Here is a 22,778-nt window from a genome sequence, read left to right as displayed (position 1 = left end):
ATGGTTCCCCCGTTGTCCCATTCACCCTTGTCCGTCTCGCACACCTCCGCACTTGAACTTCTCGAAGGCGTCCAAAAGTTCCACTGCTTTTCTAGAAGGCCCGAAAGATGGGTGTACGGATAAAGTCTCAAACCCAAACATGTGGGGTAATAGGCCACCCTACCCCTGGTCTCCGTTGCAGGATCTATATTGCGTTTCTCCGGGGTGTGCATTAGTCACCGTGAGAGAGTGCGCGGCACGCGCTATGTGTACCATTGTGATATGCGCTTCACATGAGCAGATGCACTAAGACTAGATATGGTGTGGAGTCTCTTGATGTCTGGGCTGCATAAGTGCTATCCGATGTCGTAGCCTCATGCACGACGCCTCATGCTGACTATGTACTAAGTCACGGTCATCGTTCAAGTGGCGGTAGAAGCCACCGCGCCGTACCGAGTCCGAACTCATTTGGGGTACACCTTAGTACCCACAGATCATCCCTCAGACTCATTACTTCGACCCACACATCATCTTCCAAGCTGCACCTTGCCACCACTCGTTCGGTCTTGCAATATCTGGTGATGTAGGCACAGTATTCCTCCTGCAACCTTAGTCGTGAAAGATCGTCTAAGACGGTGATGCGTTGAATCTTTGAAAGAGCTGCCTATCCTCAAATGTTTTCATAGACACTATGACATGTCGAGACAACGTATATTAGGCGTTGACTCGCCAAACGCCTTCGGCATATACCCTCGGGGTACGGCAGATATGTGGACCTGGTTGATGGAGACCTAGTACCTGTTTGTCTCAACGTCCGATTCGAGGTGTTGAAGATGACGGTCTGTGCTTGGACCCAGCATTGGGTTGGTCGAGGTACGCCTTCTGTGTCGTGTAGATGATAACCGCTTTCGTATGTGATCTTCCCTTGTCCTGTTGGTCCACATGTATACGAAGGCCTCCAAATATGGAAGGTAGATCTTGCCGCGCAACGTAGAGCAAGTACCTCCATTAGCGGTATAACTTTTCCGTTCGGGTATAACCACAGTCTTGGTTATGTTGTACATGGCATTCTGGCACCGCATTCTGGGTGTCTCACACATCGAATTTGAGTCCTGCCGTTCGTAGCCACATCTGCCGCTTTCCTTCTGCTTCGCGAATGATCTCGGCCGAGAGTTGGAGGCTAGGTGCCAGATGAGCATATCGTTCCATTTCCAGAACAACGTTATTTATGATATCGTCCATGGTCGCTGGCGGAGGTAGTAGCTGAGATAGCGAAGGGGTCATAGTTGCGCCCATGATGAGTAGTGTCTGCGAGATAATTCTAGAAAGTGTCAGTTCAAGTTGTTTTGACAAACTGCCAGACTTACGAGAGAGCACCCTGGAATAGATAGGGCAGATGTCCAGCATGGTGTGCCGTAATATATTCCAGTTGGCGGACGCATGCCTCCAGACATTTATGGCAATTGTCCTGCACGCTCGAATCCATCGCCAAAGTCTCGTCCTGCAAGACCAAAAGCACGTACGGTCGAAAGATGATGGTACGGCACGCGAAGTAGCGCAGTCTCAGAACGGTCTGAACTGGGTTCTGCAAAGGCACTCTATCGAGTGGGAATTGCATAGCTGGCGGTAGACCAGCGTACCACTGATTCAGCTGGTAATCTAGTTCCACAACTAGTGGGTCCAGTTGGGCGATGGATGTCGCAGCTGGGCCTTTGGAATATGGTGTTGTCCTTATGTATAGCATGGAGCTTACGCGATTGAGAAGTCTTCGAAGGGCGATTTCTGCAAGAAAGTACCACAATTCATCCCGACCAACTGCTTCTGTTCCCAGATCTTCGAAGCCGGTTGGTAGCGAAAAACCCTCTTCGAATTGTGCGATGCCAGAATGGGGAAGATCAAGTTCTGCTAGCAGATCACTCTCAATCATTACAGCATTCCAGTAAACTCTTCTGCCTAATTCTTCTTCCGCCGGAGACACTCGACCGGGCGCACTCAAAAGAAGTTGCAGTTTCATACTGGCACCCGAAAGTACATTCCAGGCTTCGACCGGACGTACAAGATACACCAAGTATGCTGCAGCGAGAATTTGGCATTGCGCGGCTACCATATTGTTCCTTGTCATGACCGTCGGCAGCAAGCTCCAGGCTGCAGTGAAGTATGCCAAGCCTGGGGGATCCTTTTCTGGATTTTGTTGTGTAATACTGCCGGTGCTTGCAGCATGACCCAAAGCAAGAACCAGAAGAACTATGCAGCTTTCAGGACCGTCCCGAAAACCATGGCTTAGAGCAGTTTGGTAGTGACTACTCCATGTGTAAGGGTTGACGACTGCGTAGAAGACATTTACTCTCTCAAAGTACGCCTGCACGTATGCGCCAGTGTTTGAAAGGTCCAGCCCACGGCTCGTTCCAAGGCTCACAGACTCCCGGGTCATCTCCAACTGAAGCAGAAGCTTAGCGTCGTACTGGCGAGATACGAGCTCTCTTATCATTGGAGACGACAACAGATTCAGTGCTGCTGTGTTGTGAGTTTTCGGCATAGTGGAGATATTCGAAGGATGGTTGGTCCATGTTCCTATGCCGTTGATCGGCTGGACCATGCCGAGATGGGGTATATTGCCGGTGCTACGGGCGAGGAAGTCTTCGCTTGTAGAATTACTCGCGGCTGGCGAATGTGACGATAATGAGAAATTACTGGTAAGGCCAGATTGAAGGAGGCCTTCAATGCGATTGAGGTGTTCCAAGATCAGCTTGTCGCCTGCGTCTAGCTTGATACCTGGCTCCCGGTAGATGCACTCTGCATTCAGCTCTGTACAAAGTCTGCACTTCGGTCTCGTTCCATCGCATCGGCTCTTCCGCGACCGGCATATTTCACACTGTTCATAGTTAGTTTCATGGAGTTGACAGATCGACATGAGTCTGCTGTACCGCGATGGTTGCACGACGTCTCGGGTAGTCTATTGTGTCGGTACTTGGACGCTTTTTGGTGCTTGGTCGTGATTCCGTGTTTGTGCCATTGGTGCCATTGGTGCCATTGCTGGTAGGCGCAACTCCATTTGTTTGGGCGGGTGGGGTGTTGTCGTTTGACATTTCCCTGTCTGTACCAGATGACTGAGACATGTTGCGGGGCCGCTTCTTGAAGGAATTACTCAGACCACCGCTTCCTGAGAACAGTCCATTCGGTGAGTCGAGCAGATGAGGAGACGTCAGGGCAGATTTTAGGATAAAGCTGTTTGCTTCGGGCAAAGTAGAGAGATTGAGGCAGAAGGCGTCCCGAGGGAATCCTCCATTAGTGGTCGCCGCTGACACGGGACTAACATCTGGGGAAGGAGTAATTCCCGCCATGATTGGTGGACGGTTAGAAGGCGGCTGGGGCACGCTGCACAACTTCTGCGGCGTGCAGCCACGATATCGAGACAAAGTCCTGGATTCGAAGGCGGCAAGGGGGGTAAGCTAGGTGTAGCTGATGGAAGCAAGATACAACAATCCGGTATGAGCATGAGACGGCAGGACCAGAGACGATTATAACCACACCAAATCTCGCCTCTTCTTAGCTCCTACACCTACACATGTCACAAAACCGCCTTCGCGAGATGAGCGAGGCGAATGCGGGGACGACCAGGGCATCAAGCACTCCACATCACGCTCAGACAATCAGAAAATGGCGCCAAAATGATCCTTCAAGGGTCCCGAGTCGCAAGCCGTGGCCTGCACTGCACCATGGTCTTTCTACCCACCAACAAGGCCGCAGCTTCGCCCGATTGGCGATACATTGCCTGCAACTTGCCGCACACTTAAGTAGACATACAAACAGCGTAGTGGTGGTGGCAGCCATGATAGTGTGGTGGCAGCCTGCTTACAGAGGGGTCCGCAGGAAGCACGGAGCATGGGAAAGCCATGCGGTGTGTCTGGAGAGGGCCGCGAAGCGAGCGACCTTCCCCCAGCCCTTCAACGTGCTAACCGCGTACAACAGGCTAATACATGAGGGAAACGGCCGACTAAGATCGCACTGCGCACACCGTTCCCTTGGCATAGAGGGTCCAGCAGGACTGTGATCAGCAAACGGCGGCAGTGGACCTGCATCAGCAGCATCTCCTGATCAGCCCCGCTACGCCATCACAGCTTTCGCAGCATCTCATATTGCTACCAAGCCACACGAGCTCCACTCGAAGATTCACAAGCCTTCCCATAGGCGGGACGAACCTTCCATGCAGTCTTTCATATTAATTTGCTGCCCGAATGCAATCACAGGGTGCCTGGATATACCCTGGCTTCTACCAAGGTACCTGTAGGAGCCGTAGAACAAGTGGACACTGGCACACAGCGGCTGGGATTCCAACCAGTCAAATCAGCTGCTGTCTCCGGCACTGCTTCCTTGGACTTGACTGCCTTCGATTATGCGTGGTGCCGGTGATCCAACACCGTGTATAGAAACGCTCTTATCGACTAACTCAACACTGAGTTGAGGCGGCGTAGTGATTGTCATGGCGCGAATCCAAGACACGGAGTTGTCTATTCTCGTATAGCTGGTCCTACGAGCTGGATGACCTGTGAATACGCGACCAATAAAAAAAGCTTCTAGAAGATGAGGAAGATGTGTACCACAGTAGAAACATGTTATTGATCTGCGCTTCAAGCGCTTGAACCCCAGTCATGCGCCACATGATGGGGCAGACGTTCGGTAGGTCAACACGACCAGGATGCTCTCTGCTGATGATTGTGTCTCACGCTATCTACGTCTGCCTTTTCCATGCAAAATGAATAGCCGGTGGGTTCCTGAATCTGACTACCGTTCGATGGCGTGCAGTGGGGTTCAGACAGCCACTAGTGGACCGGCCGACAGGAGGTCGTCTTCGTTGCCTCTAGCAAAGTAAGAGTTGCACGATGCATGGCGCAGGAGGGTTCAAGGTGGGTGTTGACAACAGTCAAGGCAAGGCTTATCACCTGCGTCATGCAGCGGCAGATGTCAAATGACCCAAGCAAAGCCATGTTGTACGCTCTGAGTATTCTATTATAGCCTCTCATCACAAGGCTGTTGATGCACCAAGTTCTGCAACTAAGAGATGCAAACACTAAACATGACGACTATAGCCTAGGGTCAGATACTAACAGACTTACTGTATATGGCAAGTTGGAAGGAACCCCGATACTGTGGAACTTAACCACCGTACGTCATTCTTTGGTTTCACAATAATAGGAAGACCATGGAGAAATGATGCAGGATCCGTTAGTGACAACGGTACTCGGTCCAGAATTCACCTGGAAATGACGGAATGACAGGTCAGCAATAATTACGTTACAGATACTGATGAAGAGACGTGGTCGCACCGTCCTTCGGAACTGACAACGCGCTGTCTCGCGTTGCCTTCGCCATGACGTCGCTTCTAGTTACACAAACTCAACAGCCTACCTTGGTAGTCATACAAGATAAGGGAGCGGCACAGCCAGTCTTGCCAACAAACAAACAAACAAACAAATGATGAGCTATCTTGAGAGAATGTGGAAAGATCGCTGCCTGATCAGTCACTCAATCACACAAACAATCTAAACTTCGAGAAGATCGCGCGATCAATATAGCAGCAAGTGGAAGAACAGCAATCGAGACGATTGACATTGTCATTCGACAGCGAAAATGAAATCAGAGGCACTGGACGCACTCACTACACAAACAATGAGACCGAAAGCACTGGATGCTGTTACAGCTCAAAAGGAAGGGGACAGGCCATCAGACACGAGATCACCAGCTCGGCAGCAGGTATACTCACGGATTACTGTTCTTCGAAATCCAAACTAAATCACACCAGATGCAGATCACTGAAGAGCCAGACACCGCAACTACTACCTCCGAATCCTCAGCACCAGCATCGGATGGCCCCGTAGCAACCACAGATGGCTCCACCGAAGGCACTCCAGGTACTCCGATCACTACAACCACCACCATCGTCTCAGAGGTCGCCCAAAGCGTCAAGTCAGCAGTCGACACCGCCATCGCATGGGCCGAAACGAAAGTCGAAAGCCTAAGCGCAGAGCACGATAGCACAGGTCCGTATACATCACCAGCGACTTGCATGCCCTCGGACCTCGATGCCATCGCCAGTGGGATTCTGCCTGCTATGCCGATTGCGAGACAATACGATGGAGGTATTGATGATGAGAAGAAGAAGGAAGCGAAGGGTACTGAGAAGAGCACCAAGACTGGAGACGGAGAGAGCGAGAAGAACGGGGAGAAGCAGGATGACGAAGCAGAGCCTAAGTTGTAAGTTTCTGCGCAGAGTCGGAAAGACGAGAGGGAATGAGGGTTGCGTTATGGATTCGCATATGATACCCTAGCATGACTTTGGTTAATCAGGGACGGTTCAAGATATTCGTGATAGCGAATGAAACATTAGCACATGCCGAAAGAATTGTTTGTCTTCAGGTGTCTATGCAGGCGCATTGACAGATGCTGCTAGATTTCAACAGCGTAGGGAGACGACAGCATGTTGACACGCTCATTGCTTGCCCTCATAGTCCCTCTTCCACACCTCCCTGAAGCTCTCCTTGTCCACAGCGAACTCCTCAAGGAAATCTCTCTCGAGGTCATGTGTTCGCCGACCCAGCAGTACCAAGCTATGCAGTGGCTTTCCCAGATCTGCCTCACATAGCTGTGCCAAGGTGCCTGCGACAATCTGCTGGTCCTCAGCGCCCACGCGCGCGACACCCACAGCCAGACTGTCCTTTGTGTAAGCACCCTCCTGCTTGACATGCTCCTCAATCTCCAACATCTGTTGTGCACACTGCGCGACTGTCATGTACCGCGGTGGCTCGTAGATCAGGCGTCCGCGGGCCATGTTCTCTATACTTTGTTCCTTGACTTTGATGTCGAGGAGGACGAGTGTGTGGAGGCCGATGGAAACGTTCTCCTTGATGCGATCGTAGAAGGAGGCAGGCTTCCAATTATCAAGGAAGAAGACCATGGAGACTGTTTGTCCGAAGTTGTACAGTTGCAGACCCGTTGTGCCAATCGAGGTCAAGATGCTGGCGTTGGGGATGGAGCGGGTGGGAATGGAGAGTTCGCGGGCGCGGAGGACGAGGTCGGTGTGAGTGGTCGCTCTACAGAATCATTAGCTAGGCATGAGATGCAGTGATGAAGAAGCATACCCGAACGGATCTCCCACTACAAGGAACGCAACGTCGACTTTGTCGGCATCTTTGAGGATGTCGTCGCTGGACGACTCGACCATTTCACGGTCGGCTATGATGACTTCTCGGCCATAGAAAGCTTCCTACTGCCGTGGTAATTAGTCGCCTAATGCCTCACTCATCTTCTCCATCTTCAACTCACAAGCACATCCTTCTCTACCAGCAGAACCGCCGTGTACGCCTCGAGGTAGACGCGTTCTGCCTTCTTCACAATCTCCAAGCCCTTGACTGTGATGTCCTTCTCATCCGCCAAGCCGAGGCCCACGAGATAAAGCATGATGGGCGAATGTGACGCGTGTGGTGAATGTTGGGTGGTGGGGTTGACTCCAAATTCACAAAAAGTTAGGCGGGGCTGATTTGCATGTGGTAGGGCCGAGCGTGCGCGGGCCATCGGGACTGTCGCATCAGGCATCGTCTGAAATCGCGCTAGTAGACCGCAAACCGCGTTCCAGCCTCGGACTCCATTCACATCCATCGCCTCTTGTGTTCAAGTCTCGGTATTTTGTAGTTGAAAGAGGTCGGCGACGCGCTTTGTATGATTGTAGGAGTTGTAAGAGTACGGAACAAGACACCATGTCGGACAAGGATAAGATGGCCAAATATCGGACGGAGATCCAACAGGTTAGTCAATCGCCTTTCCTTCTAAATACTTATACTCTCTTCGTGTTTTCGTTTTGGTACATTCATCAAGCTAGAGATGAGTTTTTGGACAGTCCCAAATTGGGGCTGCGCTGTCCTCTACTATAACCTACCTACACATCCCTTTTTATTCAGCCGGCCACTTCTCTGCGCTCAAGTCAATGTTTGAATGATCGTCCCTTCCGTGTCGCTCATGTTCTTGTATCCTCTAAAGAAGTATATGCTGCGGGATGTGGTGTGCAAGGCTCGTTCTCGTCTAAGATTCGTCTTTTAAGGACAGAGCCAACATGGCCCGTTCTCTACTTCACCCACAATCATCCCATCTGCCATCCCAAATTGTAGAGCGGCAGCCGAGCTCGCCAAAACGTTCATCCACAAGATGCCCATGGCTCTTGTGTCACCCGCACATTTCCTTGACTCAAATTCCTGCCCCTACCCATACTGCGAGAAGCCATCGTCGTGTTCTTTCTCACATCCTTGCCCACCATGTCTCGACCTCAATCGCCGGAGGATGTACTTCCGTTCGAAGTTGGCCCAAATCTAACGATCCCACAGATGATGTTTGTCTCCGGCGAAACTGGCGAACCATCTCCCGAAACGACTACTCTGATTGAATCGATCGTGCAAGATCAAGTGCAGCATATGCTGCGAGAGTGTACGGCTCTAGCTACACGCCGCGGTAGCAAATCTATATCCACAGACGACCTCTTCATGCTCATTCGCCACGATCGCGCAAAGATTTCCCGGTTGCGACACTTCCTTCAATGGAAAGACGTTCGTCGTTCCGTCAAAGACTCGGATGACAAAGGAGGCGATGCCGGTGCTGACGTAGGAGCTGGAGATGCAGACATAGCTGCAGGCGTAGTAGGAGCAGGTGGTCCTGGCGCCGCCCCCGTCGATGCGTCAAAGAAAGCCAAACGCGCCAAGGTCGACTTAGTCTGGGACGTACAATCTTTCTTCACTGAATTTCCACCCCAAAAAGACGATGTTGAAGACGAGGAAGAAGAGGAGATGAACTATGCCACCCTACAACGCTTGAAGAATGCAGACGAACGTACCAAGAACATGACGCGTGAAGAGTATGTCCATTGGTCCGACTGTCGTCAAGCATCCTTCACCTACCGCAAAGGCAAGCGTTTCAAGGAATGGGCAGGCTTCGGCCTTATCACTGATTCTAAACCTTCCGATGACATCATTGATATCCTGGGTTTCTTAACGTTTGAGATTGTGCAAACGCTTACGGAGGAAGCACTCAAAGTCAAGGATGCGGAAGACTTGTACAAGAAGAACCATGGCGGTGAGCAGAACCGACTCAAGAGAAAGAGAGAGAGGGGTCTGTTTGATCCGCCTGAGGAGGCCAGGGAGCCGGTGCAGCCAAGTCATGTGCAAGAGGGCTATAGAAGGCTGCAAAGGGGTAACAACAAGGCCAAGGCCATGCTCAACTTCACAAGGAATGTGCACAGGGCGGCGCTGAAGCTGGTGAGTAACGCAGTACAGCAGGCAAGGAAGTGTGCTAACATAACATAGATCTAATGGTAAAGCAACCCGACCGAGGTTGGATCTGCACATGGTGTTTGGACAAGGCGCTTCTGGTTATTTGATACCCTGAGCAGGTAACAGGGTGTATGGCGTCTTTGGCAAGGACATTTGGAAATTCGCGAGCTTTTAGAATGCGTGCCGTGGTGTGTTTGAGAGACGAGAACCGTTGGAGCAGGTATCATCACTATTGTCGTAAACGCAAACAATGCATGAAAGCAGACCAACTCCAAGTTTGACTACTGGTTTCTAATTCCGATGCTCATTTCCCTTTTTGGTACACTCATAGCATCGGTGATCAGAGCGGGGGCAGCCTTGTCGGTCGAGTATGCATGGAGAGAAGAGTCCTTCACAGACGTAACATGAAACATGACCGCATATGCCCAGATAAAAAGGAGAATGACGCCCTCCTTTAACCTTGAAAAGACCCACGCCAGGTGTTCATCATGATATCCCGTGCTTACTCCTCGTCACCCAGCTGAGCTTGACGCTTCTGCTGGACACGCTCCTGCCTCCTCTCCCTCGCCGCCTTGGTCTTCGCACGCTTGGCGTCCATCTCTTCCTGGATAGCCCTCTCGCGAGCCTTCTCAGCCTTGGCCTTGTGGATCTGTGGTGCATGTTAGTTGCCGAACTCTGAGCGGGGTTGACATAGTCATGATGTCATGGTCAACGTACGTGTTCAACGAGAGCACGCTTGTGCTTGAAGGTGTTACCCTTGGACAGGTGGTAAAGCTCGTGGTACAGGTGCTTGTCGATCTTTCCGGCGGCACGGTACTTGACGAGGAGACGGCGGAGGACACGGAGACGGCGCATCCAGACGATTTGGCTATAGACATCCGCGTCAGCAAACAGTCTCCATCATCATCCTTGATCTCCCACAGGGAGACTCCCCCGAGTCCACTGTGGTCGTGGTGTCGTGATTGCGTACCTTGGCATACGAGCGTCCTTGGTACCCTTCCTCTTACCGAAACCACGGTGGCGGCCAATTCGTCGAGCGGCGGTCAGCTCCCGGGCGCGGGCACGCGAGTGCATGGTGACGGGCTTGCGGATGATGAGGCCATCCTGGACGAGCTTGCGGACGGTCTGACGGGAGTTGGCGTTGGCGATTTCGCTGGTCTCGTTGGGGTCGAGCCAGATCTTGCGCTTTCCGCAACCGACCACGGAGGCCGCGAGGCGCTTCTGAGTGCGGAGGTTGACCCTGTAAAACACACTGGGTCAGTATTTTGATCAATTGTACGGTGATAGGCGATGGAAGGTGCTGTCGTGGGAAGAGGGGTTCGCCACATCTCGAGCGCCTATTGAGCACAGCGGCGAGTCGGGAAGGCTGTTGCGGGTGCGGGAGAGCTCTTCGAAGCCATGCTGGAGGGTATGCAATCGGAATTCCTTACATTTTGGCGGGTTGGTTGTCCTGGTGGTTAGTATCGAGAGTCGCGGCACCCTTTGACGTTGGAAGGACTGAGAATATTCGCTGGCGCGTGTGATCGCTTAGAGCGCCAAGACGGTCACGTGCGCTTCACTAGTCGTTTTGCGATGCCCACCGAAACACGACCAGCTTCAATGCACCATCCAAAACAAAGTTCGCAGCTGATGGAACACGATGATCATAGATACGGCTACAGAATCTTTCCCATAGTTCCAGCATGGCTGTGGCTCTCGCATCTGCAAACATCCATCGCCAAGGCTTACGAGATTTAGGTTATTTCCGTGGCAGCTTTCTGCTGCTACCGCTAAATGTGCTGAATACGTCTGGCGCAACCACTTCGCAGTTGCAGCATTCGCTTTCAGCCACCCTCTACTTTTGTCGCGAGTACATACCTCAAAAATTCAGCGGCTTATTGCCAGACGGTCTTCAAGGAGTTTGTGTATTCATCGCGCGACAGCACGTATCCTGTAATTCCCGGCATCGACGATGAATGACGCGCCGAACTATTGGTGCCTACGCCTAGGCCGATGCGTTGCAAGAAGTGTCGCGTGTCTCATCATGACTCATTTGCGAGCATCCCAAGCCCAGTCTTGTACCTGTAGCAGTGCTGCGGAGACTATATGAAAAGTTTGCTTCACCCTCACGACAACGAGTCTGGTCATCGAGCGGACCGCGCATACGTTGCCCACATGTGGTCCTAAAGATGCATCAGAGACCTCTAGCAATTTGAACATGGGTAACCCAATCCATCTTGGAATAGAATGTTCGAAATTTGAGCCATGTACGACGCCTTCTCTTTTCGTATAAACACAGCGGTCAGATCTTTTCATCTATACATTGATGGGCAACCGACATGTTGTTATCCACAACAGTAGGTAACTTGTGTATGCGCGAATCAGCTGCGAGTGTGGAGGCAAGGAAGTGGATTTTGATACTGTTGACCTCAGCGTTGTCAACTGAGGGTATTAGACAAGTAGGTTGTGAGACGATGTTAATATCAGTCTTATCGGTGGAAGAGAGGTTCAGAGAAGAGTATGTAGATGTTTGCATTCCTATTCCCATCTTCGTCTCCAACTCCATGATTCAGGTGTCGGTCACTACGCCACCCATACTCTCGCTACCTGTATCTTATATATGCACTTAACTACCACACAACTATCTAACCATACACACGTGTCTGCGATGGTTACTCTAACTATGCGGTGGTCTGGATCTTTCCCTTGCATTCATCCTCCAGCCTTGCCATCTTTACCAGCACTAAGTCGTCATTATGCAATGTAACTGGACAGGTATCGTACTGCCCTTGCCTGGAGAGTATGTTCGAGGATGTCATTGGGACAGGCGCACATATTGAAGAGTTGCTTATCGCATGGCGGAATAAACAAAGTAGCCGTCTCTTTTTGGATGTCATTTCCCGTCCACTTATATGTCTCACGTAGACAATTCCATCATCTTCGCTCACGGCAATTTATACAAGGAAGAAAGTTGTGCGGCAGCTTCTTGACAGCCTGTTGAAGAAGGTGCGAATCGTTAATTCATTTCGCAACTTGTGAGATGACCAGTACCTTTGAGCTGACCAACTTGGTCAAACGAGCTTCGTTGAGAGCATTTGCTTTTAGTAGCATCATCTAGATATTCACGTGCTTAGTGAATGCATGTCCAGGTGAGACGCAAGAGGGAAGGCGGGAAGTTCCCCTGGACCCTCGTCCTCGTGGCAATGACACTTCGCACGTGCCACAACATACTACGAAAACACCAGGCGTTGGACATCAAAGCAGCAATATGGACGTAGAAGGCAGTGAAAGAGGGCAATGACTCTGGTAAACAGTTGACTGGCGTGCGGCAAATCAAAGGGGATGTGGTTTCCCGGCCTACAGCAAGTCGTGTGATGGCGGGTGGACTTGGCACTAATGCAGGGAAGGACAAGGTAGCGGAGATTATGGGCCAACTTTAACGGCGGGACCCCGACTGGATTGATATAACGCTGCTCGACTCCTGACTTGACGTTTTGCACCCGTAAACGTTGCGAGTCGCAGAACAAGCTTCACAGTCACAGCTGAACGTTTCCGCTCCACACGTCAATCAGCGCCACACAGCCCCATTGATCAGCACACGTTACGGCGCATACCGGTGGTTGATCGCGCTATAATTGGACCTCCTTGTGCAACCCGCCCTTGTTTGAGCGACGTTGCCAACTCCGAGTCTCTGGGACTCGCTTTACCTTGGACAAAGAAAAGACAAACAACATGTCGGCCGCAGCAGCAACCAAGCCACCAGGCACGCCCCGTCGCGAAGCCAATACTAGAACCACCTCGTCGTCCCCTGCAGCTGCGAACCGCACGCCAGCCCGCTCCTCGACGCCCACTACAAACGGCACCAGTGGGGTTTCAAGGACACGATCTGTCCGTGGCGGCGCCAATGGCACTCCCGTTTCAGCGCGCGCGGCCGTCAAGAAGCCCGCCGCGTCTTCAAATCTGAGCAACGCCTCGCAGCCCGACGCTGCTGACGACGACGCCAGGGAGGAGCAAGCCGCACTGCTACAGGAGCTCAAGGACCGCCTACAGAAGGCAGAGAACGAGGCGGCAGAGCGACAGAAGCAGGTCGAGATCCTCAATTCTCGCCTTGACGATGCCCTTGCCGAGCAGGCCAAGCTCGAGGAACGTGCGCACGAAGAAGAGGAGAAGGTTGAGTCGCTGGAGAATGTGAAGCGGGAGCTTACGCGCCAACACCGCGAGCTCGAAGGCATCTATGAGGCCGAGAGGGCACAGGTGATGAAGGAGAAGGAGGAGACGCAGTCGAGAGAGGAAGAAATGCAGAGCACCATCCAGCGCCTCAAGGAGACTATGGCCACAAAGAACATGCCCACTGGAGAGTTGGAAGAGGAACAGCATTTGTCACGGGCCTGTAAGCTACAAATCCCGCTACATCAACGTGGTAGCCATGCACATACTAACACATTTCGCAGCAAGCTTCCGCAACAACCCATCCCGCTCCAATTCCTCGCAGAACCTCGAGAACGTCGCATCCTTTGCACCGCCCAACTCAGTTCAACGCAGCAACTCGCGAAACAACTCGAAGCTCATCCACCAGAAGGACAAGATCATTGAAGACCTGCGCCTCGAGCTCGCCGAATATCAGGTCAAGGTGCTGGAAGTTGAGAACGCTGGAGGCGGACGTATGCGTGAACTAGAGAAGCAACTGCTTGAGACACGCATGACCAATGCTAGGCTTATGGAAGACAACGAGAGCTTCCAGCTTCTACTGGGAGAGAAGACGCTCAACGGAGACTTGAGCCGCGGCGACTTCCTTCGCGAGACGTCCAACGCCGACGACCGCGTACCGAGCAGGAGCGGTCCTTCAACCAGCTTAGCTGATGAGCTGCAGTCGGCCGAGGAAGGCGATGCCGAAGTCGTTCGCAAGCTCGAGGCTGAAGTCAACAGCATGAAGGCGCAGAACCAAGCCCTTACCCTCTACATCAACAAGATCATCGGTCGCTTGCTCACACATCAGGGCTTTGAGTCAGTCCTGGGTAACGATGGTGAGAACGATCGCGGCTCTGGTCCAGACAAGAACAAAGATCTGCCACCGCCTCCTCCCCAGGAGAGCGACCAGCCACAAGGATTCCTCCAGCGCGCTAAATCTGTCGCCATGGGCGGAAACAAAAAGCCCAGACCTCTAAGTGTCATGGGCCCCCCTCCGGTCACCAACCAGCAGAGCGCGCACGAGGACCCCAATACGGCTCCACGTATCCCCCTCACGCGCTCTACATCTGGTCGTCACCCCAGCGGTTCTCACCACCACCGCCGTTCCACTTCCGACGTACCGGGAGCCGCAGGCGTGGTCAATAACATGTACCGCCCTTCACCCGCATCGCCTGGGATGGTATCGCCTCGCAACAGTTTCTTCGGTCTTCCTGTCAGCACTGGTCCGGGATCTAGCAATCCGGTTTCAAGGGTGCCTTCCGGCCAAGGCCCCACCATACCTGAAGACAAGGAAGTCGACGCTAGGACAGAGTCATCTTCCGCGAGCCACGTTGATACACCCAGCCCACCTCGCCAGTTGACACGCAGTGACACTAGCACTGGTGTTATGACTGGCAAAGGTATGAGGCCACTACGCTTGGTCCAGAACGAAGAAGAAGCCAGCAAGGCGCGCAAGGCAGCCAACCGTGCAAGTTGGTTTGGTGGTCTATTCGGTCAAAACCCACCGCAGAACCAGGAAAACACGCAGTAGAACTGGCGCCGTCCTTCTTGTTAAACAGACATTTCATGTAAGTACTTCTCCGGTGGATGCCCTTTGGATATGACGATAGACGGATGTACGACTTAATGGAAAGCAAATGAAGGAACGAGGAATGGATATCAGACAAGACAGGGAATGAGCACACATATATACACATATTGTGGGTGAGGAGTGTCAGTCATGGGCTTTTTGTCTCGCTCCTTGCTCGCACCATTCTAGTATACCCCGCTTCTCCCCTGCTTTTGGATTTTATGTACTTGCGTTCGGGTTTTTGGGTTATTAGTTGGTGTAATGGTATTTCTTATTCAATTTTGAAGTTCTGTGTGCTCTGGTGCTTCGATGAGTCTTCATCGTGGCTTTGTGATTGCGCGTGTCTTCATTATTCTTTTCCTCGGCTGTAACCGCTGCTGCTTCAGAATCCCGAAATCGAGTCTCTTCTCTCTCTCCATATAGATAGGCAGCGTCGAGCTCCTTCGCTCGAATTTGGGAGTCACAGATATCATCATCGCATCTGCATTCCCCTCAGCTCCTCCGCCTTCATTCCCGTCTCGTTCCTCCACCGCACTGCTCAACCTCCGCTTCAAGCTCTCAAGCTTCGTGAAACTGTCTACCAAGCTCTTCCTCGGTAGTACGCTCAAGCTACTCCGTCTTTCCTGGCACATCCGACACTCTCCTTGGTCGCTGACCCGGCGTCTCTTCATCCGATTTGGGCATCTTGTTGGGTCTAGACTATGTATGATTGCATGACTGCATTGTGTGTATCGCATACGCAGGATGTTTGTGCATCTGTGAGGTGGGTAGCATGAGTGAGCAGAACAAGTCGAAAGGAGGATGTAACACATCTTCGGTGCTGGTCGATGATGCGCTGGGCAGCGTTGATAGTCGGGTAGATACGTATGTTGTGATCTAGGATAGTGAACCTAGCGAGACAGATCTGCAGCAGATAGTAGCTGCTACGATGAGCACAATCGTTCTAGTAGACATGTTATACATATTAGGTACTGCTTGACGCCAGTTGGTTTGTGGTTACGATTGTGCAGGTGCGCGAGACATTCCCCAGTATCATTTCATTCATGTGATCAGGTTGTCCAAACACTAGAGTACCTTTGTGTTGACTCTGGTATCGTTGGGTCCAGTTGTTCTTTATATCTTACCTGGATGTCTTACTTTGCAAACCAAGAAACTCAAGCGATTGGCAAACATGTAGAAGAAAACGTTACAGATTGTCCAAGTAAATTGCATACACCCTAGACATAGACATACATCGCGTTCGCTGCCAGGCTTCGCTTACACTGGATCTGACGCAGTCAGAATGTCGTAGAGTGTGGCGTCTATCTCGTAGGCTCCTGTTCCGGCGTCATGGAGATTCTCGCGGCGTCTGATTTCGCGAAGACAACGTGCTCGACCGCCAACAATATTCCCGAGTCGTGGCTTTATTCTGTCTTTTAGCTGATCTAAACTCATCTTCTCGATGTCTTTGTTCGAAGTAGTGTGCCTGAACAATATTTCGTTGTGAGAGCGTGAAACGTCCTGGTGCGTCTCAACAGTGCATATATGGAAATTGGCAGACCTGACTGAGTCGTTCTCCGCAAACACATCATTGGCTCATATGATATTGACAGAGAGTCGAGGTTGGCCGGGGATCCTCTGGCTTTCGCGCTCCTTGAGAAAGCACCGCGCTATCTTGAACGAAGACCTGAAACACCATCGCAAGCCGCGTGCGATCCAAAGATACAGAGCTTCTGTCCCAAGATGAGGATGGCGAGTAACATGTAAGTAGATTGTCAAACTGATAGGTTTGGTGAATGCGGTTAGTTCCTTTGCGATATCGCGTGGGAACGGCTCGTGACTCCATGGTATAATCATGTCCAAGCGCAGATCTTGTAAATTAGGGCATATACCACGAATTCTGGCAATATCTTCGGCTTGGGGTATATCCGTCACATCCTGGTCGCGGTGAGAAGAACGAGAAATGTCTAGGGACGTAAGGTGTTCTGGTGACAGTCGGTTGATCAGATTCCAGGGGATAACACGGTCATTCTGTTGTGACAGGGCGATATCTCTCCAGGGAGATTGAGCCTTGAGTTTGCGAAGTGCTGGAAACGGGTAGGAGTCTTTGAATCCAGCTAGATGCGAAATTAAACCTGTGGTATCCTCCCCCTTTAAAGGAAGAAGCCACAACTCCTCTAGATTCGGTGTTCGCCCTACGAAAGGGATGAAAGACTGAGTATGATACAGTCCGAGAAACGTAAGACTCTCTCAGCCTGCTTGGTCGCCCCAAAATAGTAGTTCGTCTTGTGTAAAAATGGGCGAGTTCCCTACGAACAGGCCTAAAGCTCTTAACTTGGGCAGAACATGCCCTTTCATGAGATCCACCGTCGAGTTAGAGTGGTTATCGATCACTTCGTTCGCCTCAAGTTGAAGGGATTCAAGAACAGGATCTCTGACAATCATACGAACCAACCCTTTCTTGAAGCCGGGCCACATTGCGGACTTTTCGTCCAGAGTGATGCGCAGGTGAGTGATCATGGAGGCTGCGGGGTGCTTTTTCCAGAGATCCATACCCCATAGCGGCGAAATGCCAGTTTCGCTGCTCTTGTACGCCACTCGACTCGACTCTATAGAGAATCGAGCCCTTGGAAAGCGCGAGTAAAGCGCATCGAGCAAGTGGACCGGCACGTTGAATGGCCTTTCCCACTCCAATTCTACCAGGTTAGTCAATCCAGCGAACACTTTCTCGATCCTGTGCATATGCTCTGCATGCTTTCCCTCCAGACACACATGAAGATGTCTAATCATGTGTGGTATATAAGATCCCGGTCGTTCAAGCCTTTGGAGTAAGCGAAGGTGTGAGGCTCGATCTAAGTCTAGGGTAATCTTTTGGTAGAGGTGGGGAACAGCGAGAAGGTAGAATTGGCGTGGATTCAAACAGAGATTTGCGACGTCCTGGATACTCTGGCAACGTAGTTTGGAGATTATTAGACTGAGAATCTCAGTGACTTGTTGCTCTAAACGATGGGCCTGCATCGGCTGTGGGGGCTTCTTCGAGCGTCTGAGCTTCATGGTTGGCTGTCGCTGATATCGGACTTGATCAGAGAAGCTGGTTCAAATGACAGTTTTGTTGTTGTTAAGTAAGGCGAGGGCGTTCTAACACTGTCTCGCTCGCGCCAAGGCTTGTTAACTAGGTGAAAGCTCATACAAACGCTTTGACTCTTTGATAAATTCACGACTAGAAGCTGAACTCGATGGTTTGTACGATAAGCGAGGATCTCGATTATGACAATCCTTATGAATACCAAGAAGAACGACACATGGCTTGAGCATCGTCACGCACTGTTCGTTTCCGACTCTGCATCCAGCCCCCAAATATTGTACAAGGTGAAATCTTCAGAAAAGCCAAACTTTGTATCAAGGTTCCGCTCCCGCCTTTTGAGTTCTTGTCTGTATCCTTTGCTATCCCGGTATCGTCCCAATCGGGACTGCTCCTTGCTCATCTCTTCGAGGTCGATAGTTGACATTCTGTCTAGCTTCTCTCTTTTGTTAACGTTGCATCCGCTCGAAGCTAGCCACCCAGCACTGTTGAGCCAGACGGTACATTCTGAGTTGACCCATGTTCCAGGAGACTCTTGATCTATACGCAAAGCCTGGAAGCAGATTTGGAAAGGTTTTTCGCATGGGAGTCTTAGAAGTTTGCGCCGCAACACTATGAGTAGAAAAACTTTCTTGCATCTCATACAGTAGTTTCTATAGCTTTTCGAATGTTTGTACGGAAGCCGCAAGTGCAGTATCAGATCGATAGGTTCCTGAAATCGAGCAAGCTCTTCCACAACGAGCGCGAAACTTGAACGTTCCCCTGGTACGTCGATAGTGAGCCTGAGTCTCAATAGACTGGGACAAAGTGTCCGAATCCTACGCATATCGTCCGCAGTTGGCGCGTATAGCGATGTTATCCCACGTGGCCAATCCCATTCTCGAGTCAAGTACAGCTCCGTGATTCCGGGGTATATTGGCAATATGTCCCAAGGGGCGCAACGGATGAGAGGAGGAGGTACTAGATGTTGTCCATGAATGCCATAGCTTATACGACGTAGCTTAGGTAGAGGATTACTCGTTAATGTCGTGACTAGCTGAGTTCCAGTCTCATTGGTATCCATTCTATGATCGAACTGAAAGCTGAGATGTTGCAGATGAGGAGTTTTGCCAATAAAGTGGTCTAACAGTTTGAATCAGCCCATGAACATAGATAGTTTGTACATAAATATAAGACTACTTACGAAGCAAAGAGGCGTGTTGTAGATGCAAGAAAGTAAGCCGGTCCCATTCTCCCCTCGAAGCCCACACCGACAACTCACGGCACGTGAATATGGACGTATGTAGGACTAGCTTTTCGACGCAACGGAAGCTGCTGTTGCGAAGAAGATCTAACATTTCTGGAAATATATTGACCTCAGATGAAGTGCAGTTGGCGATGGTCAAAACCGATAGTGTGGCCTTGTCTTTCAGAGACATAAGAAGATTTTTCTTGAAGTCATTGCTAAGTCTCTGTGCACCATCGTAGCGGTACACGAACTTGTTTAGCTGAAGACCCGCTGAATGGGCCATGACATAACCATTTATACTAGCGAAGTTTGACCGAAACGTAGTGATGGGTTTCCAGGCGGTAATGTTCAGACGTGCTTTTGGGTGTCGAGAAGTCAGTAACTCAAGGAGAAAGTACGGCATTCGTAGAGGGCCAATCCACGTAAATTCCTGTAGATACGTAAGCCTACTGAACATGACGCAGAGATCGTCCCATTGTAGTATATCTTGTTTTGAGGTGTCGATAATGACGATAGTCCGGATTCTTTCGGCAAGTCGACACCTAGGTGCCGACAATCGCTGCAGTAGACGAGAATGGGATGCTCTCGAGAAATCGAGCGTAATGTTGCGGTAGAGATAGAATACAGTGAAGATGTAAAGCCTGCGAGAGACTAGACACACATTGAGGATGTGGTGTTTGCCGTCCCTACACAGAAGCTCGATGATGAGGTTCAGAATCTCAGGGCTGAGATTCGCAAACCGGTGTAGGCGTTTCCGTTTTGGTCTGAGTCTATCCAAGATTCGCAACATTTTCTAGGGTTGGCTTTCTGTTCACCCTATTGGATTTCTAGGATGGAAGAAAACATCCGTGAGGAATGGAGTTTGAAATCGCACAGGATCCTAGATTATGTAAGTTTCACCAACAAAGGAGCCACTCGGTATCTCCTACTTTTCCGTCCCCGATTTGGAATGATAAGAAATGGTCAGAGAAAGATCGCGCAAGAGCTATAGTAGAGATTTTGAATGCGAAAGATATTTGGATAAACGGGGTATTCGTGCGAAGCGAAAATCAAAAGTCCCTTGATTGGCGCATTATCAGAATGCACGAGGCATATCTGCGTACCTATGGATGCAGTGGATCGTTCCGATACAAGAATTCCATCGATCCAATAGAAACATCTCAGTTGTAGACAGATAAGCCACATAGGGCAGGGGCCACTGAATACTTGGAACATCTCAGACTGGGTCGATCAGATTTTCCTTTGATGAGGAAGCCCAGGCGCATGGTATGCTGCGATGAATTTGGTGCCGTTGGTAAGATGTTTCGGACCCAGAAGATATGAAAGGTCACCTGCGGAGCTTGACAACTGCAATCCATGCACGGCCCAGGACCTAACTGCTTCTATCGCCAACACCACAGCTGCGAGAAAACACATCTTTTTGTAAAGGTGTACGCTGGTAAAAGCGCCAAGTCTATCATAATTTGTGGAAACTGAGTACCAAGGCAAAATAAGGCGCCTGGCGCCAGTTATAAATTATGGATGGATGACTACCCCAAACGTTACGAGGGTATCGTTCCTGAAGACACATGCTAAGCTATCGAAATGTCAAGACATCGGAACCAACAGGTATCCACATTCAAAGTCCAGTAGTGGCTACCTTCGGTCCCGCGGCACGCTCCGTCCATGCTACCAAACCGTGATCTGCATGCGCCCAGTACTCGCGCGTCTTCTTGTACATGGCCATACGCTCAGCAAGAGTCGGAGTTGCCATTATCTCCTTGAAAGGGATTGGCCGCTCCTGCACAGGCACGTCTTTGAAGTCTATTGCGGTACCCGAATCTGCGCGCTTCGATCTTGCGAGTGGTTGCGTATTCATGGTTGGGAGCTGATGTACGAAGGGCGGAGGTCTTCGCTGAACAATTATAGGTTGTTGTTTGTGTGGGGTCCTTATTTTTGGAGAACTGAGATCTGGACTCGAGTAGATGGAAGAGGTCGTGGTGAGACGCGCCAGTGCCCTTGTTTCTTGCAGTGGCAAGTAATCTTTTCGCACCGGCTCTGGTATAGGTCTTGGTTCAGGAGTGGGCGTCTTTGATATTGGCGTCGTATCGTATAGTTCGCGATCTAGTCCAACCCTTTGCCGTAATTTCGACATGCTCGACTGCATCCGTAAGGACCTGCCTGCATTGTTGGAATTCTCCATTTGACTATGCACCTGTTGCTCTCCGCCAGCTCCGCGCGCTACTTCAGTATGATGCGAAGATGAGCTGCGCCTCAATCTAGACAGGCCTCTGGTCAAGGAAACACTCGGTCGTCGTAGCGTGCCGGCAACGGTATCTGACCGCCTTGGTACTTCAGTCCTTCCAATAGCAACAAAGGTATGCGAGGGTCGCTCATCCGGCACTATCGCAGTGCTAGGAAAGTAGTTGTCGAGGTTCGAGCCGCTATCGCCCAGCACGTTCACGCCACCAATGTGTTTAGCATCCATCGGGCCTGAAATGATAAGCGTTTTTGTCTTGGCCATGACTTCGATGCAGCCCCAGCGAGGTAGCAACGAAAAGGGTGAGCCACAGGGTGCCTGATGCCCGTGTGTTGACCGGTTGCATACAGTTCGTCTCGAGTTGGTGTGGGTCTTTTCGAGGAGGTTCGCGATGGAGCGGAGGATGCGACACTAGCAACAAGCAACAACAATGTCGAGAACCACACAGGTCAGCCGTTTCTATTATTTCTTATAGAGAAGATCTATAGCCTGGAAGGAACGAACTCTGCGCTTGGATGCGTAGTAGCTTTGATAACGATGGGACGCAATTCAGTGCGTCTGGCAGGAATGTCTTGAGAACTCGATCTGAGCCCCGTGAGTATACAGTCTCAATGATGTGGCTACAGTGCTTCGAAAGCGTTTCGAGACTCAAGTGGTGGCTGCATCCTGGAAGTAGATCATGTTGCCTAGGATTGAGTCATCTGAGACGTTCGACGTTGCGAGCGCGTAATACGACCAGATGCTATCAGACTCGTCTCAATACCAAAACACACGGGAGATTGCCCATGACGCAATAGAACGCAACAAGGCTACCCTAACATACAAGGCATATGGGCGTGGTATTGTTTTATACCCATAGGTTACCGGTCGCTTGTCGGAAACACGACATTCCGAATACCAGCTGCATAGCATTCATGAGAAAATGCCGGCCGCAGATGGACAATCTCGGCTATGAAGGCCTGCTTCCATGGTGGACCGTAGCTCTGATGATACACGTAGCGTATGCCGTGGCTCGTACTACAATGAATCGTTTGCCATTGTTCGTCTGAAAGGCCCCTCTGCCCGCTTGAAGGTGGCTAATCGTGCTCTGAATGCGATGGGCTGGTGCGGAGTTCGTAAAGGGGCCAAGGTAGGGGGCGAGACGGCATGTACAAAGAGGCTGTTCTATCACGACGGTGGCGAGCGCTCCTGTGGAAAAGCGATTCAGCTAGCTTGTGATCATG

General features: G+C 51.0%; 8 protein-coding genes across 8 annotated transcripts; 3 read left to right on the top strand and 5 right to left on the bottom strand.

Annotated features, from left to right (window-relative positions):
- Positions 1 to 1,071: 1,071 nt before the first annotated feature.
- On the bottom strand, positions 1,072 to 3,320 carry GT037_008722 (c6 finger domain-containing protein; the record flags this gene model as incomplete). The annotated part of the gene is made up of 3 exons (XM_038933769.1): positions 1,072 to 1,300; positions 1,347 to 2,851; positions 2,904 to 3,320. The coding sequence occupies 3 exons, from the start codon at positions 3,318 to 3,320 to the stop codon at positions 1,072 to 1,074; spliced, it is 2,151 nt and encodes a 716-aa protein (XP_038783734.1).
- A 2,287-nt stretch (positions 3,321 to 5,607) lies between these two features.
- Positions 5,608 to 6,235, top strand: GT037_008721 (uncharacterized protein; the record flags this gene model as incomplete). Its single annotated transcript, XM_038933768.1, has 2 exons — positions 5,608 to 5,730; positions 5,780 to 6,235. The coding sequence occupies 2 exons, from the start codon at positions 5,608 to 5,610 to the stop codon at positions 6,233 to 6,235; spliced, it is 579 nt and encodes a 192-aa protein (XP_038783733.1).
- Positions 6,236 to 6,466: 231 nt separating this feature from the next.
- Positions 6,467 to 7,434, bottom strand: GT037_008720 (diphthine synthase; the record flags this gene model as incomplete). Its single annotated transcript, XM_038933767.1, has 3 exons — positions 6,467 to 7,067; positions 7,116 to 7,240; positions 7,300 to 7,434. The coding sequence occupies 3 exons, from the start codon at positions 7,432 to 7,434 to the stop codon at positions 6,467 to 6,469; spliced, it is 861 nt and encodes a 286-aa protein (XP_038783732.1).
- Positions 7,435 to 8,282: 848 nt separating this feature from the next.
- Positions 8,283 to 9,329, top strand: GT037_008719 (tfiid-18kda-domain-containing protein; the record flags this gene model as incomplete). The annotated part of the gene is made up of 2 exons (XM_038933766.1): positions 8,283 to 9,275; positions 9,324 to 9,329. The coding sequence occupies 2 exons, from the start codon at positions 8,283 to 8,285 to the stop codon at positions 9,327 to 9,329; spliced, it is 999 nt and encodes a 332-aa protein (XP_038783731.1).
- Positions 9,330 to 9,792: 463 nt separating this feature from the next.
- Positions 9,793 to 11,709, bottom strand: GT037_008718 (60s ribosomal protein l19; the record flags this gene model as incomplete). The annotated part of the gene is made up of 5 exons (XM_038933765.1): positions 9,793 to 9,939; positions 10,008 to 10,158; positions 10,261 to 10,530; positions 10,871 to 10,991; positions 11,592 to 11,709. Coding segments are annotated over 5 exons (807 nt in total), but the record flags the coding sequence as incomplete, so codon positions are not given.
- Positions 11,710 to 13,001: 1,292 nt separating this feature from the next.
- On the top strand, positions 13,002 to 14,988 carry GT037_008717 (uncharacterized protein; the record flags this gene model as incomplete). Its single annotated transcript, XM_038933764.1, has 2 exons — positions 13,002 to 13,659; positions 13,721 to 14,988. 2 exons carry the CDS (start codon positions 13,002 to 13,004, stop codon positions 14,986 to 14,988), a joined length of 1,926 nt encoding a protein of 641 aa, XP_038783729.1.
- Positions 14,989 to 17,256: 2,268 nt separating this feature from the next.
- GT037_008716 (uncharacterized protein) lies at positions 17,257 to 18,060 on the bottom strand (the record flags this gene model as incomplete). The annotated part of the gene is made up of 1 exon (XM_038933763.1): positions 17,257 to 18,060. The coding sequence occupies one exon, from the start codon at positions 18,058 to 18,060 to the stop codon at positions 17,257 to 17,259; it is 804 nt and encodes a 267-aa protein (XP_038783728.1).
- Positions 18,061 to 20,934: 2,874 nt separating this feature from the next.
- Positions 20,935 to 21,819, bottom strand: GT037_008715 (uncharacterized protein; the record flags this gene model as incomplete). The annotated part of the gene is made up of 1 exon (XM_038933762.1): positions 20,935 to 21,819. One exon carries the CDS (start codon positions 21,817 to 21,819, stop codon positions 20,935 to 20,937), a length of 885 nt encoding a protein of 294 aa, XP_038783727.1.
- Between the last annotated feature and the right edge of the window lie 959 nt (positions 21,820 to 22,778).

The sequence above is a fragment of the Alternaria burnsii genome (genome assembly GCF_013036055.1).
Source record: "Alternaria burnsii strain CBS107.38 chromosome Unknown 744, whole genome shotgun sequence".
Taxonomy (NCBI): domain Eukaryota; kingdom Fungi; phylum Ascomycota; class Dothideomycetes; order Pleosporales; family Pleosporaceae; genus Alternaria; species Alternaria burnsii.
Note: the sequence above shows the minus strand (reverse complement) of the source record. Positions and strands in the feature narration are given on the sequence as shown.